The 17,868-nt window shown below is 49.5% G+C and overlaps 1 protein-coding gene and 1 non-coding gene across 3 annotated transcripts in view; both read right to left on the bottom strand.

The window, feature by feature from the left end:
- FBXO31 (F-box protein 31) overlaps positions 1 to 1,007 on the bottom strand; it is a 31,542-nt gene extending 30,535 nt beyond the window's left edge. The window contains exon 1 of one of the 2 annotated variants that reach the window (XM_073659727.1): positions 612 to 1,007. In XM_073659727.1, coding sequence (XP_073515828.1) covers positions 612 to 927 — 316 coding nt within the window. In that variant the 5' untranslated portion in view covers positions 928 to 1,007. The remainder of the gene's footprint in view (positions 1 to 611) is intronic. The other variant, XM_073659728.1, reaches the window with a different exon arrangement.
- Positions 1,008 to 1,284: 277 nt separating this feature from the next.
- Positions 1,285 to 1,357, bottom strand: TRNAM-CAU (transfer RNA methionine (anticodon CAU)). Its single transcript has one exon. It is a non-coding gene; the product is annotated as a tRNA-Met (tRNA).
- Between the last annotated feature and the right edge of the window lie 16,511 nt (positions 1,358 to 17,868).

Here is a 17,868-nt window from a genome sequence, read left to right as displayed (position 1 = left end):
ACCTGTGCTCTGTCACATGGTTCAGCCAGGTACAAGTGCAGGGGCCCCTCTCTCTCCTGCAGCGTTATCAGCTGAATTTACACATGTTAAAGGGACAGTGTCAGCACAGAATGACTACAAATCAAGTATAGGCGCTTGGTGCACAAAGGTGCCGCCAATCATTTAAATACACCTTCCCACCTACCTCTGCCCTCTTCGGCTGTATGAAGCCAGAGCTGTCAATCAAATCAAACAAGCAGATGAGAAGGTGCACTTACATGATTGGCCACCGTGAAGCAAAGAGCGGCAGGACTTAGTCTGAACAGTCATTCTGTGCTGACACTGCCCCTTTAAGTGCAGATTAAACAGAGATGTGAGGTCCCAAATGCCTCAACCTCAGAGACTGGATCACTGGATTTAGGGATTTGGATCTGACGATCTATAGATCACAAACAGGACGATTTAAGGAAACATTTCATGGCTTAAAAAGGTAAACGGATAATTTTCTCCCCCGCGCACTGATACCCGGGGTAATAACCTCCTGTAGTCCCTCCCCCTTCCTCGTAGTGCCGCCCCTCCCGTGGCCCCGCCCTCTCCCGGTTGCCCCGCCCCTCCCGGTGTCCGGGCCTCACCCTGCTTGCAGCGTCTCCTCCAGATGGTGTCGGTGCTGAGGATCTGGCGGAACTTGCGGCAGACGAGGGCGAGCGGCGGCAGCTCGGTGCCGGGCAGGCAGGAGAAGATCTCCACCAGGATCTCCGGCGGCAGCTGCAGCAGAGTGCGGGGTCCCCGGGGCGCCGGCTGCACCTCCACCCGCAGCACCTCCGCCGCCTCCCCGTCCTCCGGCTCCGTTTCCGTCTCGCTGCTGCCGCCTCCTCCTCCTCCCGGCTGCTGCCTCTGCCGGCATCCCCCGGAGTGTACGACCCCGCAGAAGCGGGCACACACCGCCATCCCTGGGAGCACAGCGGCACAGACAGCCGGGACCGCCCCCTCCAGGCCAAGACACGCCCACTACAGACCGACACACGCCCCCTCCCGCAGGGGAACGCCTACTCCAGGTCTAGACACGCCCACTTCACAAGGGGGATTCGCCCTCTCTATGCAGTAACACGCCCCCTCCATGTCGGGGCACACCCACATTTTGTAGAGACACGCCTACACATAAAACAGGACACACCCACTGTCATTGCGGCCGCTTCCATCCCTCTTGCCCGAGAACAGTTAGTAACAACCGGAGCGGCGGCCGCAGAGACCGGAGAGGAGAAGCGGGAACAAAGCAAAAGATGGAAAAATACAATAAAATATTCGTGCCCCGTGTGAGGATCGAACTCACGACCTTCAGATTATGAGACTGACGCGCTACCTACTGCGCTAACGAGGCGCTGAGTGTGGACAGGAGTCTGCCGACCACAGGAGGAAGAGGAGGCTGCAGAGCTGAGGAGGCTGCAGAGCACAGGAGGAAGAGGAGGCTGCAGAGCTGAGGAGGCTGCAGAGCACAGGAGGAAGAGGAGGCTGCAGAGAAGAGGAGGCTGCAGAGCACAGAAGGAAGAGGAGGCTACAGAGCAGAGGAGGCTGCAGAGCTGAGGAGGCTGCAGAGCACAGGAGGAAGAGGAGGCTGCAGAGTGAAGAGGAGGCTGCAGAGCACAGGAGGAAGAGGAGGCTGCAGAGCTGAGGAGGCTGCAGAGTGAAGAGGAGGCTGCAGAGCTGAGGAGGCTGCAGAGCACAGGAGGAAGAGGAGGCTGCAGAGCTGAGGAGGCTGCAGAGCACAGGAGGAAGAGGAGGCTGCAGAGCTGAGGAGGCTGCAGAGCACAGGAGGGAGAGGAGGCTGCAGAGTGAAGAGGAGGCTGCAGAGCACAGGAGGAAGAGGAGGCTGCAGAGTGAAGAGGAGGCTGCAGAGCTGAGGAGGCTGCAGAGCACAGAAGGAAGAGGAGGCTGCAGAGCTGAGGAGGCTGCAGAGCACAGGAGGAAGAGGAGGCTGCAGAGTGAAGAGGAGGCTGCAGAGCACAGGAGGAAGAGGAGGCTGCAGAGCTGAGGAGGCTGCAGAGCTGAGGAGGCTGCAGAGCACAGAAGGAAGAGGAGGCTGCAGAGCTGAGGAGGCTGCAGAGCACAGGAGGAAGAGGAGGCTGTAGAACTGAGTAGGCTACAGAGCACAGAAGGAAGAGGAGGCTGCAGAGCACAGGAGGAAGAGGAGGCTGCAGAGCTGAGGAGGAAGAGGAGGCTGCAGAGCTCAGGAGGCTGCAGAGCACAGGAGGAAGAGGAGGCTGTAGAGCTGAGGAGGCTGCAGAGCACAGAAGGAAGAGGAGGCTGCAGAGCTGAGGAGGCTGCAGAGCACAGGAGGAAGAGGAGGCTGCAGAGTGAAGAGGAGGCTGCAGAGCACAGGAGGAAGAGGAGGCTGCAGAGCTGAGGAGGCTGTAGAGCACAGGAGGAAGAGGAGGCTGCAGAGCACAGGAGGAAGAGGAGGCTGCAGAGTGAAGAGGAGGCTGCAGAGCTGAGGAGGCTGCAGAGCACAGAAGGAAGAGGAGGCTGCAGAGCTGAGGAGGCTGCAGAGCACAGGAGGAAGAGGAGGCTGTAGAACTGAGTAGGCTACAGAGCACAGGAGGAAGAGGAGGCTGCAGAGCACAGGAGGAAGAGGAGGCTGCAGAGCTGAGGAGGAAGAGGAGGCTGCAGAGCTGAGGAGGCTGCAGAGCACAGGAGGAAGAGGAGGCTGTAGAGCTGAGGAGGCTGCAGAGCACAGAAGGAAGAGGAGGCTGCAGAGCTGAGGAGGCTGCAGAGCACAGGAGGAAGAGGAGGCTGCAGAGTGAAGAGGAGGCTGCAGAGCACAGGAGGAAGAGGAGGCTGCAGAGCTGAGGAGGCTGCAGAGCACAGGAGGAAGAGGAGGCTGCAGAGTGAAGAGGAGGCTGCAGAGCTGAGGAGGCTGCAGAGCACAGGAGGAAGAGGAGGCTGCAGAGCTGAGGAGGCTGCAGAGTGAAGAGGAGGCTGTAGAACTGAGTAGGCTACAGAGCACAGAAGGAAGAGGAGGCTGCAGAGCACAGGAGGAAGAGGAGGCTGCAGAGCTGAGGAGGAAGAGGAGGCTGCAGAGCACAGGAGGAAGAGGAGGCTGCAGAGCACAGGAGGAAGAGGAGGCTGCAGAGCACAGAACGCTGTGGAGCAGAGGAGTCTGCAGAACGCAGGGGGTAGAGGAGGCTGTGGAGCAGAGGAGGAAGAGGAGGCTGCAGAGTACAGTGAAGGCTGTGGAGCGCAGGAGGAAGAGGAGGCTGCAGAGTTCAGAGAAGGCTGTGGAGCACAGGAGGAAGAGGAGGCTGCAGAGTTCAGAGAAGACTGTGGAGCACAGGAGGAAGAGGAGGCTGCAGAGCTGAGGAGGCTGCAGAGCACAGAAGGAAGAGGAGGCTGCAGAGCACAGTAGGAAGAGGAGGCTGCAGAGCTGAGGAGGCTGCAGAGCTGAGGAGGAAGAGGAGGCTGCAGAGTGAAGAGGCTGCAGAGCACAGAACGCTGTGGAGCAGAGGAGTCTGCAGAGTTCAGAGAAGGCTATGGAGCGCAGGAGACTGCGGAGCCCGGGAGCAGAGGAGGCTGCAGAGGAGTCTATGGAGTGCAGGAGGAAGAGGAGGCTGCAGGGTTCGGTGAAGGCTGTGGAGCGCAGGAGGCTGCGGAGCACAGGAGGAAGAAGGAGGTTGCAGAGCACAGAAGGGTGTAGGGTTCAGGGAAAGGTGCAGAGCACAGGAGGCTGCGGAGTGCAGGTGGCAGAGGAGGCTGCAGAGTACAGGAGGCTGTGGAGCAAAGGAGGAAGAGGAGGTTGCAGAGCAAAGGAGGCTGCGGAGCGCAGTGGGTAGAGGAGGCTGCAGGGTTCAGTGAAGGCTGCAGTGCAGAGGAGGAAGAGGAGGCTGCAGGGTTCAGAGAAGGCTGCTGAGCGCAGGGGGCAAAGGAGGCTGCAGGGTCCAGAGAAGGCTGCTGAGCGCAGGGGGCAGAGGAGGCTGCAGAGGAGTCTATGGAGTGCAGGAGGAAGAGGATGCTGCAGGGTTCGGTGAAGGCTATGGAACACAGGAGGCTGCGGAGCAGAGGAGGTAAAAGGAGGCTGCAGAGCACAGGAGGGTGTAGGGTTCAGGGAAAGGTGCAGAGCACAGGAGGCTGCAGGGGGCAGAGGAAGCTGCAGATTACAGGAGGGTGTGGATCGTAGAGGGCAGAGGAGGCTGCGGAGCAAAGGAGGAAGAGGAGGCTGCAGAACACAGGGATCAGAGGAGGTTGCAGAGCAAAGGAGGCTGCAGAGCACAGGAGGGTGTAGGGTTCAGGGAAAGGTGCAGAGCACAGGAGGCTGCATGGGGGCAGAGGAGGCTGCAGATTACAGGAGGGTGCGGATCGTAGAGGGCAGAGGAGGCTGCGGAGCAAAGGAGGAAGAGGAGGCTGCAGAACACAGGGATCAGAGGAGGTTGCAGAGCAAAGGAGGCTGTGGAGCGCAGTGGGTAGAGGAGGCTGCAGGGTTCAGGGAAGGCTGCGGAGTGCAGGGGGCAGAGAAGGCTGTGGAGCAGAGGAGGAAGAGGAGGCTGTGGAGCAGAGGAGGAAGAGGAGGCTGCAAGGTTCAGGGAAGACTGCAGAGTGCAGGGGGCAGAGGAGGCTGTGGAGCAGAGAAGGAAGAGGAGGCTGCAGGGTTCAGGGAAGGCTGCAGAGCAAATGAGGCTGCAGAGCACAGGAGGTGGCAGTTTCCGGAGGAGACGCTTGGAGCCTGCACTCTCTTAACTATTTGATGACCGTATTTCTATTTTTTGCGTTTTCTCCTCCTTTTCTGAGATTCTTTGCGCTCTGGAACATTGATAAAATCCTGCAATTCCACAATAGCTAAAATGCCGCGGTGACGTGATTCTGGGGGTCGGTGATTACGGTGATAATAAACTTGTTTTTTTTGTTGTTTTTTTAGATTTTAGTGGTCAGAAAAATTCAGAATCTTGAAAAAAATGTATCTTGTGTCGCCAGTTTGTGAGACCCGTCACGTTTTTACCTTTCTGCCCCTGGAGCCCGGCGAGGTCGAGCTGACGGGGTGAAAAGTTTCCAACAAGCTGCAATTCTGGAGTTTTGTTTTTCTTCTGTTCAGCGTTTTATATTTTTTAGTTTGGAAGCGGCGACACCAGACAGGTTTATAGGTTTTATTTTTAAATCGGGGGTGGAGGAGGAGGAGGAGAGGGGCTTGATGTAAAGTTTTTCTTATGTTTTTTTAAAACTTTTTTACTGTTTTAGTTTTTAGTCCCTTTAGGGAACTTTCACCTACGAGCGCTGGTACTATATTCTGCATTGTTACAATATTTGGCTACAGAGCCGATGTCATAGAATGCTCAGCTGCCGGCCGGACTACATCGAAGGAGCAACACGTCAGCCATGGGGGGCTTCAGCAGATAGACCATCAGTGCCCAGCCATCGTGTCACAGGGGAGCGATGGGGACTAATCCTCGCATCACAGACCCCACAACAAGTGCCCCCCGGTGATCACTGTGTGACGCGCTGATGTCAGGACCATCATTGTCACAATGGAGATGCGGTCGTTCTGCGCAAGGATGAGATGAGTGACTGTGACATTGTGGATCTGACAGTCGTGCAAATATTGTGACAAATCTAAGAAATTAAAATGTAAAATGATTATATTTGCATTTAATTTCCTGGTTATATTCTGTCACAGCCACAAATAACACAATGATGAGTTCGCCGGGCGCGGAAGTTTCCAAATGTGGAGTGTTGCATATTGTACACCATTGTATTGTATTGTAAACCATTATACCCCACATTCCAAATTATTCTGTAAATTGGATGTAAGTGCCATAAAGATGTAAGTTTGTGTTTTTCCAATAATCTCCCTTGTGTCTCGGGGTCTTTGGATCACTGACATCAATCTCAGACCTCGTGATAATTAGTTTCCCAGGTTCTCAATTAAAGGGAAACGCCTTAAGGCCACGGCTCCACTCTCAGTATTTGGTCAGTATTCGGTCAGTATTTTTTCTCAGGCGTGAGGAACAATCAGAGAGAAGGTATAATAGAAACAAGTCACCAATTCTGCATTTATCACCCACTCCTGGTTTTGGCTCCCACTCGTGAGAAAAAATACTGACCAAATACTGATAGTGGGGCCGTGGCCTATTATTAAGCAGTCACAGGATTCAAGCAATATGGGAACGAAAAAGGATCTCTGCTGCCGAAAAGCGTCACACAGTGCAATGCCTCGGACAAGCTATAAAAACATTACAAATTTCACAAAACCTTAAGTGTGGACGGTCGCAGTGTCCCAACAAGGCTGCAACGTTTGCAAGGAGGTGGTGGAGTCAGGTTTTGGGTGGGAATTATGGGGAGAGCTGGTCGCCCCTGTAGGGTCCCTGAAGGTGTAAAAAAGACCTAGACAGAATATATAGAGTTTCTCACTTTCTTCCATGGTACAAAAAGTAGAACTGCGCCGTCCGTAGCAAAATCCTCTTCCTGCTGACAATGTCCCATCTCCTGCTGCAAAGAAACCTCCGAGTCATTGGCTTCTATAGGCATAAGGCTATGTGCCCACGTTGCATTTATGAAGCAGAAAATTTCTGCTGCATAAATGCAAGTCCTCTCCTGGAAAAACGCATGCGGAATTCCGCACGCGTTTATCGCGCATTTTTCGTGCGTTTATCACGCGTTTTCCACATGCGGAATTACCTTGCGTTTTTTATGCATTGGACAAAGGCAATTCCGCTTGCGGAAACGCAAAATTAAATGACATGCTGCGGATTTTTGAACGCGGCATAAACGCTGCGGAAAAATCCGCAGCATGTGCATAGAACTTGCGGTATCCCATTGGGGACCATGGGGTGCGGATATACATGCGTTTTTCAAGCGTTTACGCTGCGGAAATTCCGCAGCATATACGCTTGAAAAATGCTACGTGGGCACCCAGCCTAAAGGAGAGAAACTCCTGGTGCGGCCACCACCCTCCCCTGACCTCAGCCCTACTGAGACCCTTCGGAGTGTCCTCAGCAGACGATCTATGAGGGTGGAGGCCGATCACATCAGATCAGCAGCTCTGGGGGCGATTCTGACATCCGGCAAAGAAATTCAAGCAGAAACTTTCCAAAAACTCCCAAGATCAATGGAGGAGAAATCCCAGAAGCTCCGATGTTACCTGGACCTCGGCCTGTGAGGAGGCTTCTGATGGAAAAGCTTCTGATCTCAGTGAATGTGACGTCTTAATGCCGCAGATCCCACAAATCACCAATTAAGATGTTCGGACTCTTGTTCTGCAGAAGAATTTGCTGCATTTTGAGTTTTTTTTTAGTTTTGTTCTCATTAGGAGATGTAATGTGATTTATCCTGTAACGAGCGATGATTGGACATTATACGACTCCTCTGCATCCAGGAAAATCAGAGGAAAATGACTTTTATGTCATAATTTGGAGAGTGGTGTAATGTAGGTGAGAGCACTCGATCCTCACCGTCTGTGGTGAATGATGCTGTCGTGTGTTACCTATCATCTGGTATTGTGTTATCACATTGTTACATTGTGCCGTTATGTTGTCGCGCTGTGTTATGTTTGCTGTGTTGTTCTCGTGTTCACCGTTGTTTTGTGTTATATAACTTCTATGTTCTGCAGGATGTCGTCACATTGTTACATTGTGTCCTGTGTTATTGTTATGTCACATGCCAGTGTTTCCTTTCTCTCCTGCTGTGTCATGATGGATTGTAGTCTGTCCTGCTGTCACGTTGTGTCACATTGTTACATTCTCTTGTTGTATGATAACATGGAGCAGTGTGTTACTGTATGTTACATTGTGATATTCATTGTGTTGTTGTGTTACTTTGTAATTATTTTTATTTTTTTCTTGATTCCGAGAACAATTCCCCATTTTCTTGGAAGTGTTTTCGGAGGGGTCCGGCCTCGAGGAGGGGTCCGTGGTCGCGCTGTGGGTCTGTGTTGTGATGTCCTCATTATGGATTCAGGAAGGACAATGCTGATTGGCTGCAGCGCTCCGCCTCATGGGGACGATCACACTGTAATCTCTGTGTGGAGAGCGCTCAGACCTCCATCTTGTGTGTGGCAGCTGTCATCCACCTAGTAGTGTCTGTCACTGAGGCGTTCGGTGTCTCATCCTGCCAATATCAGCATCTCCACCTGTATGGCGGTGTCTATGTGATGTGTAGCGCAACCATAAGCATCAGAGGTGGAGACGGGATGTGAGACCCCGCATGTGGCTGTCACTGTATTATGGGGGCAGTGCTGAGCCGTGTATCTAATCTTATCCTGTGTGATACTCTCTGCTGAGCCATGTATCTAATCCTATCCTGTGTGATACTGTCTGCTGAGCCGTGTATCTAATCCTCTCCTGTGTGATACTGTCTGCTGAGCCGTGTATCTAATCCTATCCTGTGTGATACTGTCTGCTGAGCCGTGTATCTATTCCTCTCCTGTGTGATACTGTCTGCTGAGCCGTGTATCTAATCCTCTCCTGTGTGATACTGTCTGCTGAGCCGTGTATCTAATCCTATCCTGTGTGACACTGTCTGCTGAGCCGTGTATCTAATCCTATCCTGTGTGACACTGTCTGCTGAGCCGTGTATCTAATCCTCTCCTGTGTGATACTGTCTGCTGAGCCGTGTATCTAATCTTATCCTGTGTGATACTGTCTGCTGAGCCGTGTATCTAATCTTATCCTGTGTGATACTGTCTGCTGAGCCGTGTATCTAATCCTCTCCTGTGTGATACTGTCTGCTGAGCCGTGTATCTAATCCTCTCCTGTGTGATACTGTCTACTGAGCCGTGTATCTAATCTTATCCTGTGTGATACTGTCTGCTGAGCCGTGTATCTAATCTTATCCTGTGTGACACTGTCTGCTGAGCCGTGTATCTAATCCTATCCTGTGTGATACTGTCTGCTGAGCCGTGTATCTAATCCTATCCTGTGTGATACTGTCTGCTGAGCCGTGTATCTAATCTTATCCTGTGTGATACTGTCTGCTGAGCCGTGTATCTAATCCTCTCCTGTGTGATACTGTCTGCTGAGCCGTGTATCTAATCCTAAACTGTGTGACACTGTCTGCTGAGCCGTGTATCTAATCCTATCCTGTGTGATACTGTCTGCTGAGCCGTGTATCTAATCTTATCCTGTGTGATACTGTCTGCTGAGCCGTGTATCTAATCCTATCCTGTGTGATACTGTCTGCTGAGCCGTGTATCTAATCCTCTTCTGTGTGATACTGTCTGCTGAGCCGTGTATCTAATCCTCTCCTGTGTGATACTGTCTGCTGAGCCGTGTATCTAATCCTCTCCTGTGTGATACTGTCTGCTGAGCCGTGTGTCTAATCCTCTCCTGTGTGATACTGTCTGCTGAGCCGTGTATCTAATCCTCTCCTGTGTGATAATGTCTGCTGAGCCGTGTATGTAATCCTATCCTGTGTGATACTGTCTGCTGAGCCGTGTATCTAATCCTCTCCTGTGTGATAATGTCTGCTGAGCCGTGTATCTAATCCTCTCCTGTGTGATAATGTCTGCTGAGCCGTGTATCTAATCCTCTCCTGTGTGATACTGTCTGCTGAGCTGTGTATCTAATCCTCTCCTGTGTGATACTGTCTGCTGAGCCGTGTATCTAATCCTCTCCTGTGTGATAATGTCTGCTGAGCCGTGTATCTAATCCTCTCCTGTGTGATACTGTCTACTGAGCCGTGTATCTAATCCTCTCCTGTGTGATACTGTCTGCTGAGCCGTGTGTCTAATCCTCTCCTGTGTGATACTGTCTGCTGAGCCGTGTATCTAATCCTATCCTGTGTGATACTGTCTACTGAGCCGTGTATCTAATCCTATCCTGTGTGATACTGTCTGCTGAGCCGTGTATCTAATCCTCTTCTGTGTGATACTGTCTGCTGAGCCGTGTATCTAATCCTATCCTGTGTGATACTGTCTACTGAGCCGTGTATCTAATCCTATCCTGTGTGATACTGTCTGCTGGGCTGTGTATCTAATCTTATCCTGTGTGATACTGTCTGCTGAGCCGTGTATCTAATCCTCTCCTGTGTGATACTGTCTACTGAGCCGTGTATCTAATCCTATCCTGTGTGATACTGTCTACTGAGCCGTGTATCTAATCCTATCCTGTGTGATACTGTCTGCTGAGCCGTGTATCTAATCCTATCCTGTGTGATACTGTCTACTGAGCCGTGTATCTAATCCTATCCTGTGTGATACTGTCTGCTGGGCTGTGTATCTAATCTTATCCTGTGTGATACTGTCTGCTGAGCCGTGTATCTAATCCTCTCCTGTGTGATACTGTCTGCTGAGCCGTGTATCTAATCCTATCCTGTGTGATACTGTCTACTGAGCCGTGTATCTAATCCTATCCTGTGTGATACTGTCTACTGAGCCGTGTATCTAATCCTATCCTGTGTGATACTGTCTGCTGGGCTGTGTATCTAATCTTATCCTGTGTGATACTGTCTGCTGAGCCGTGTATCTAATCCTCTCCTGTGTGATACTGTCTACTGAGCCGTGTATCTAATCCTCTCCTGTGTGATACTGTCTGCTGAGCCGTGTATCTAATCTTATCCTGTGTGATACTGTCTGCTGAGCCGTGTATCTAATCTTATCCTGTGTGATACTGTCTGCTGAGCCGTGTATCTAATCCTCTCCTGTGTGATACTGTCTGCTGAGCCGTGTATCTAATCCTATCCTGTGTGATACTGTCTACTGAGCCGTGTATCTAATCCTATCCTGTGTGATACTGTCTACTGAGCCGTGTATCTAATCCTATCCTGTGTGATACTGTCTGCTCAGCCGTGTATCTAATCCTATCCTGTCTGATACTGTCTGCTCAGCCGTGTATCTAATCCTATCCTGTGTGATACTGTCTGCTGAACCGTGTATCTAATCCTATCCTGTGTGATACTGTCTACTGAGCCGTGTATCTAATCCTATCCTGTGTGATACTGTCTGCTCAGCCATGTATCTAATCCTATCCTGTGTGATACTGTCTGCTGAGCCGTGTATCTAATCCTCTTCTGTGTGATACGGTCTGCTGAGCCGTGTATCTAATCCTATCCTGTGTGATACTGTCTGCTGAGCCGTGTATCTAATCCTATCCTGTGTGATACTGTCTGCTGAGCCGTGTATCTAATCCTCTCCTGTGTGATACTGGCTGCTGAGCCGTGTATCTAATCCTATCCTGTGTGATACTGTCTGCTGAGCCGTGTATCTAATCCTATCCTGTGTGATACTGTCTGCTGAGCCGTGTATCTAATCCTATCCTGTGTGGTACTGTCTGCTGAGCTGTGTATCTAATCCTTTCCTGTGTGATACTGTCTGCTGAGCCGTGTATCTAATCTTATCCTGTGTGATACTGTCTGCTGAGCCGTGTATCTAATCCTATCCTGTGTGATACTGTCTGCTGAGCCGTGTATCTAATCTTATCCTGTGTGATACTGTCTGCTGAGCCGTGTATCTAATCTTATCCTGTGTGATACTGTCTGCTGAGCCGTGTATCTAATCCTATCCTGTGTGATACTGTCTGCTGAGCCGTGTATCTAATCCTATCCTGTGTGATACTGTCTGCTGAGCCGTGTATCTAATCCTATCCTGTGTGATACTGTCTACTGAGCCGTGTATCTAATCCTATCCTGTGTGATACTGTCTGCTGGGCTGTGTATCTAATCTTATCCTGTGTGATACTGTCTGCTGAGCCGTGTATCTAATCCTATCCTGTGTGATACTGTCTGCTGAGCCGTGTATCTAATCCTATCCTGTGTGATACTGTCTACTGAGCCGTGTATCTAATCCTCTCCTGTGTGATACTGTCTACTGAGCCGTGTATCTAATCCTCTCCTGTGTGATACTGTCTGCTGAGCCGTGTATCTAATCCTATCCTGTGTGATACTGTCTGCTGAGCCGTGTATCTAATCCTCTCCTGTGTGATACTGTCTGCTGAGCCGTGTATCTAATCCTCTCCTGTGTGATACTGTCTGCTGAGCCGTGTATCTAATCCTCTCCTGTGTGATACTGTCTGCTGAGCCGTGTATCTAATCCTATCCTGTGTGACACTGTCTGCTGAGCCGTGTATCTAATCTTATCCTGTGTGATACTGTCTGCTGAGCCGTGTATCTAATCTTATCCTGTGTGATACTGTCTGCTGAGCCGTGTATCTAATCCTCTCCTGTGTGATACTGTCTGCTGAGCCGTGTATCTAATCCTATCCTGTGTGATACGGTCTACTGAGCCGTGTATCTAATCCTATCCTGTGTGATACTGTCTGCTGAGCCGTGTATCTAATCCTATCCTGTGTGATACTGTCTACTGAGCCGTGTATCTAATCCTATCCTGTGTGATACTGTCTGCTCAGCCGTGTATCTAATCCTATCCTGTGTGATACTGTCTGCTCAGCCGTGTATCTAATCCTATCCTGTGTGATACTGTCTGCTGAACCGTGTATCTAATCCTATCCTGTGTGATACTGTCTACTGAGCCGTGTATCTAATCCTATCCTGTGTGATACTGTCTGCTCAGCCGTGTATCTAATCCTATCCTGTGTGATACTGTCTGCTGAACCGTGTATCTAATCCTATCCTGTGTGATACTGTCTGCTGAGCCGTGTATCTAATCCTATCCTGTGTGATACTGTCTGCTGAGCCGTGTATCTAATCCTCTTCTGTGTGATACTGTCTGCTGAGCCGTGTATCTAATCCTATCCTGTGTGATACTGTCTGCTGAGCCGTGTATCTAATCCTATCCTGTGTGATACTGTCTGCTGAGCCGTGTATCTAATCCTCTCCTGTGTGATACTGTCTGCTGAGCCGTGTATCTAATCCTATCCTGTGTGATACTGTCTGCTGAGCCGTGTATCTAATCCTATCCTGTGTGATACTGTCTGCTGAGCCGTGTATCTAATCCTATCCTGTGTGATACTGTCTGCTGAGCCGTGTATCTAATCCTATCCTGTGTGATACTGTCTGCTGAGCCGTGTATCTAATCTTATCCTGTGTGATACTGTCTGCTGAGCCGTGTATCTAATCCTATCCTGTGTGATACTGTCTGCTGAGCCGTGTATCTAATCTTATCCTGTGTGATACTGTCTGCTGAGCCGTGTATCTAATCTTATCCTGTGTGATACTGTCTGCTGAGCCGTGTATCTAATCCTATCCTGTGTGATACTGTCTGCTGAGCCGTGTATCTAATCCTATCCTGTGTGATACTGTCTGCTGAGCCGTGTATCTAATCCTATCCTGTGTGATACTGTCTGCTGAGCCGTGTATCTAATCCTCTCCTGTGTGATACTGTCTGCTGAGCCGTGTATCTAATCCTCTCCTGTGTGATACTATCTGCTGAGCCGTGTATCTAATCCTATCCTGTGTGATACTGTCTGCTGAGCCGTGTATCTAATCCTATCCTGTGTGATACTGTCTGCTGAGCCGTGTATCTAATCCTCTCCTGTGTGATACTGTCTGCTGAGCCGTGTATCTAATCTTATCCTGTGTGATACTGTCTGCTGAGCCGTGTATCTAATCTTATCCTGTGTGATACTGTCTGCTGAGCCGTGTATCTAATCCTATCCTGTGTGATACTGACTGCTGAGCCGTGTATCTAATCCTCTCGTGTATGATACTGTCTGCTGAGCCGTGTATCTAATCCTATCCTGTGTGATACTGTCTGCTGAGCCGTGTATCTAATCCTATCCTGTGTGATACTGTCTACTGAGCCGTGTATCTAATCCTATCCTGTGTGATACTGTCTGCTGAGCCGTGTATCTAATCCTCTCCTGTGTGATACTGTCTGCTGAGCCATGTATCTAATCTTATCCTGTGTGATACTGTCTGCTGAGCCGTGTATCTAATCTTATCCTGTGTGATACTGTCTGCTGAGCCGTGTATCTAATCCTATCCTGTGTGATACTGTCTGCTGAGCCGTGTATCTAATCCTCTCGTGTATGATACTGTCTGCTGAGCCGTGTATCTAATCCTATCCCGTGTGATACTGTCTGCTGAGCCGTGTATCTAATCCTCTTCTGTGTGATACTGTCTGCTGAGCCGTGTATCTAATCCTATCCTGTGTGATACTGTCTGCTGAGCCGTGTATCTAATCCTATCCTGTGTGATACTGTCTGCTGAGCCGTGTATCTAATCCTATCCTGTGTGATACTGTCTGCTGACCCATGTATCTAATCCTATCCTGTGTGATACTGTCTGCTGAGCCGTGTATCTAATCCTCTCGTGTATGATACTGTCTGCTGAGCCGTGTATCTAATCCTATCCTGTGTGATACTGTCTGCTGAGCCGTGTATCTAATCCTATCCTGTGTGATACTGTCTGCTGAGCCGTGTATCTAATCCTATCCTGTGTGATACTGTCTGCTGAGCCGTGTATCTAATCCTATCCTGTGTGATACTGTCTGCTGAGCTGTGTATCTAATCCTCTTCTGTGTGATACTGTCTGCTGAGCCATGTATCTAATCTTATCCTGTGTGATACTGTCTGCTGAGCCGTGTATCTAATCTTATCCTGTGTGATACTGTCTGCTGAGCCGTGTATCTAATCCTCTTCTGTGTGATACTGTCTGCTGAGCCATGTATCTAATCTTATCCTGTGTGATACTGTCTGCTGAGCCGTGTATCTAATCCTCTCCTGTGTGATACTGTCTGCTGAGCCATGTATCTAATCTTATCCTGTGTGATACTGTCTGCTGAGCCGTGTATCTAATCTTATCCTGTGTGATACTGTCTGCTGAGCTGTGTATCTAATCCTTTCCTGTGTGATACTGTCTGCTGAGCCGTGTATCTAATCCTCTCCTGTGTGATACTGTCTGCTGAGCCATGTATCTAATCTTATCCTGTGTGATACTGTCTGCTGAGCCGTGTATCTAATCTTATCCTGTGTGATACTGTCTGCTGAGCCATGTATCTAATCCTCTCCTGTGTGATACTGTCTGCTGAGCCGTGTATCTAATCCTCTCCTGTGTGATACTGTCTGCTGAGCCGTGTATCTAATCCTCTCCTGTGTGATACTGTCTGCTGAGCCGTGTATCTAATCCTCTCCTGTGTGATACTGTCTGCTGAGCCGTGTATCTAATCCTCTCCTGTGTGATACTGTCTGCTGAGCCGTGTATCTAATCCTATCCTGTGTGATACTGTCTGCTGAGCCGTGTATCTAATCCTCTCCTGTGTGATACTGTCTGCTGAGCCGTGTATCTAATCCTATCCTGTGTGATACTGTCTGCTGAGCCGTGTATCTAATCCTATCCTGTGTGATACTGTCTGCTGAGCCGTGTATCTAATCTTATCCTGTGTGATACTGTCTGCTGAGCCGTGTATCTAATCCTATCCTGTGTGATACTGTCTGCTGAGCCGTGTATCTAATCCTATCCTGTGAGATACTGTCTGCTGAGATGTGTATCTAATCCTATCCTGTGCGATACTATCTGCTGAGCTGTGTATCTAATCCTTTCCTGTGTGATACTGTCTGCTGAGCCGTGTATCTAATCCTTTCCTGTGTGATACTGTCTGCTGAGCCGTGTATCTAATCCTATCCTGTGTGATACCGTCTGCTGAGCTGTGTATCTAATCCTCTCCTGTGTGATACTGTCTGCTGAGATGTGTATCTAATCCTCTCCTGTGTGATACTCTTCTGAGCCGTGTATCTAATCCTATCCTGTGTGATACTGTCTGCTGAGCCGTGTATCTAATCCTCTCCTGTGTGATACTGACTGCTGAGCCGTGTATCTAATCTTATCCTGTGTGATACTGTCTGCTGAGCCGTGTATCTAATCTTATCCTGTGTGATACTGTCTGCTGAGCCGTGTATCTAATCCTCTCCTGTGTGATACTGTCTGCTGAGCCGTGTATCTAATCCTCTCCTGTGTGATACTCTTCTGAGCCGTGTATCTAATCTTATCCTGTGTGATACTGTCTGCTGAGCCGTGTATCTAATCCTATGCTGTGTGATACTGTCTGCTGAGCCGTGTATCTAATCCTCTCCTGTGTGATACTGACTGCTGAGCCGTGTATCTAATCTTATCCTGTGTGATACTGTCTGCTGAGCCGTGTATCTAATCTTATCCTGTGTGATACTGTCTGCTGAGCCGTGTATCTAATCCTCTCCTGTGTGATACTGTCTGCTGAGCCGTGTATCTAATCCTCTCCTGTGTGATACTCTTCTGAGCCGTGTATCTAATCTTATCCTGTGTGATACTGTCTGCTGAGCCGTGTATCTAATCCTATGCTGTGTGATACTGTCTGCTGAGCCGTGTATCTAATCCTCTCTTGTGTGATACTGACTGCTGAGCCGTGTATCTAATCTTATCCTGTGTGATACTGTCTGCTGAGCCGTGTATCTAATCCTCTCCTGTGTGATACTGTCTACTGAGCCGTGTATCTAATCCTCTCCTGTGTGATACTGTCTGCTGAGCCGTGTGTCTAATCCTCTCCTGTGTGATACTGTCTGCTGAGCCGTGTATCTAATCTTATCCTGTGTGATACTGTCTGCTGAGCCGTGTATCTAATCCTATCCTGTGTGATACTGTCTGCTGAGCCGTGTATCTAATCCTATCCTGTGTGATACTGTCTGCTGAGCCGTGTATCTAATCCTATCCTGTGTGATACTGTCTGCTGAGCCGTGTATCTAATCCTCTCCTGTGTGATACTGTCTGCTGAGCCGTGTATCTAATCTTATCCTGTGTGATACTGTCTGCTGAGCCGTGTATCTAATCTTATCCTGTGTGATACTGTCTGCTGAGCCGTGTATCTAATCTTATCCTGTGTGATACTGTCTGCTGAGCCGTGTATCTAATCCTCTCGTGTATGATACTGTCTGCTGAGCCGTGTATCTAATCTTATCCTGTGTGATACTGTCTGCTGAGCCGTGTATCTAATCCTCTCCTGTGTGATACTGTCTGCTGAGCCGTGTATCTAATCCTCTCCTGTGTGATACTGTCTGCTGAGCCGTGTATCTAATCCTCTCCTGTGTGATACTGTCTGCTGAGCCGTGTATCTAATCTTATCCTGTGTGATACTGTCTGCTGAGCCGTGTATCTAATCTTATCCTGTGTGATACTGTCTGCTGAGCTGTGTATCTAATCCTATCCTGTGTGATACTGTCTGCTGAGCCGTGTATCTAATCCTCTCGTGTATGATACTGTCTGCTGAGCCGTGTATCTAATCCTCTCCTGTGTGATACTGACTGCTGAGCCGTGTATCTAATCCTATCCTGTGTGATACTGTCTGCTGAGCCGTGTATCTAATCCTCTTCTGTGTGATACTGTCTGCTGAGCCGTGTATCTAATCCTATCCTGTGTGATACTGTCTGCTGAGCCGTGTATCTAATCCTATCCTGTGTGATACTGTCTGCTGAGCCGTGTATCTAATCCTATCCTGTGTGATACTGTCTGCTGAGCCGTGTATCTAATCCTATCCTGTGTGATACTGTCTGCTGAGCCGTGTATCTAATCCTCTCGTGTATGATACTGTCTGCTGAGCCGTGTATCTAATCCTATCCTGTGTGATACTGTCTGCTGAGCCGTGTATCTAATCCTATCCTGTGTGATACTGTCTGCTGAGCCGTGTATCTAATCCTATCCTGTGTGATACTGTCTGCTGAGCCGTGTATCTAATCCTATCCTGTATGATACTGTCTGCTGAGCCGTGTATCTAATCTTATCCTGTGTGATACTGTCTGCTGAGACGTGTATCTAATCCTCTCCTGTGTGATACTGTCTGCTGAGCCATGTATCTAATCCTATCCTGTGCGATACTATCTGCTGAGCTGTGTATCTAATCCTCTCCTGTGTGATACTGTCTGCTGAGCCGTGTATCTAATCCTCTCCTGTGTGATACTGTCTGCTGAGCTGTGTATCTAATCTTATCCTGTGTGATACTGTCTGCTGAGCCGTGTATCTAATCTTATCCTGTGTGATACTGTCTGCTGAGCC

Source organism: Phyllobates terribilis, unplaced genomic scaffold, assembly GCF_046119375.1.
Source record: "Phyllobates terribilis strain yellow unplaced genomic scaffold, ASM4611937v1 Scaffold_14__1_contigs__length_39327217, whole genome shotgun sequence".
Lineage (NCBI taxonomy): Eukaryota > Metazoa > Chordata > Amphibia > Anura > Dendrobatidae > Phyllobates > Phyllobates terribilis.
The sequence above is the reverse complement of the archived record's forward strand: the minus strand, read 5'-3'. Positions and strand labels throughout refer to the sequence as shown.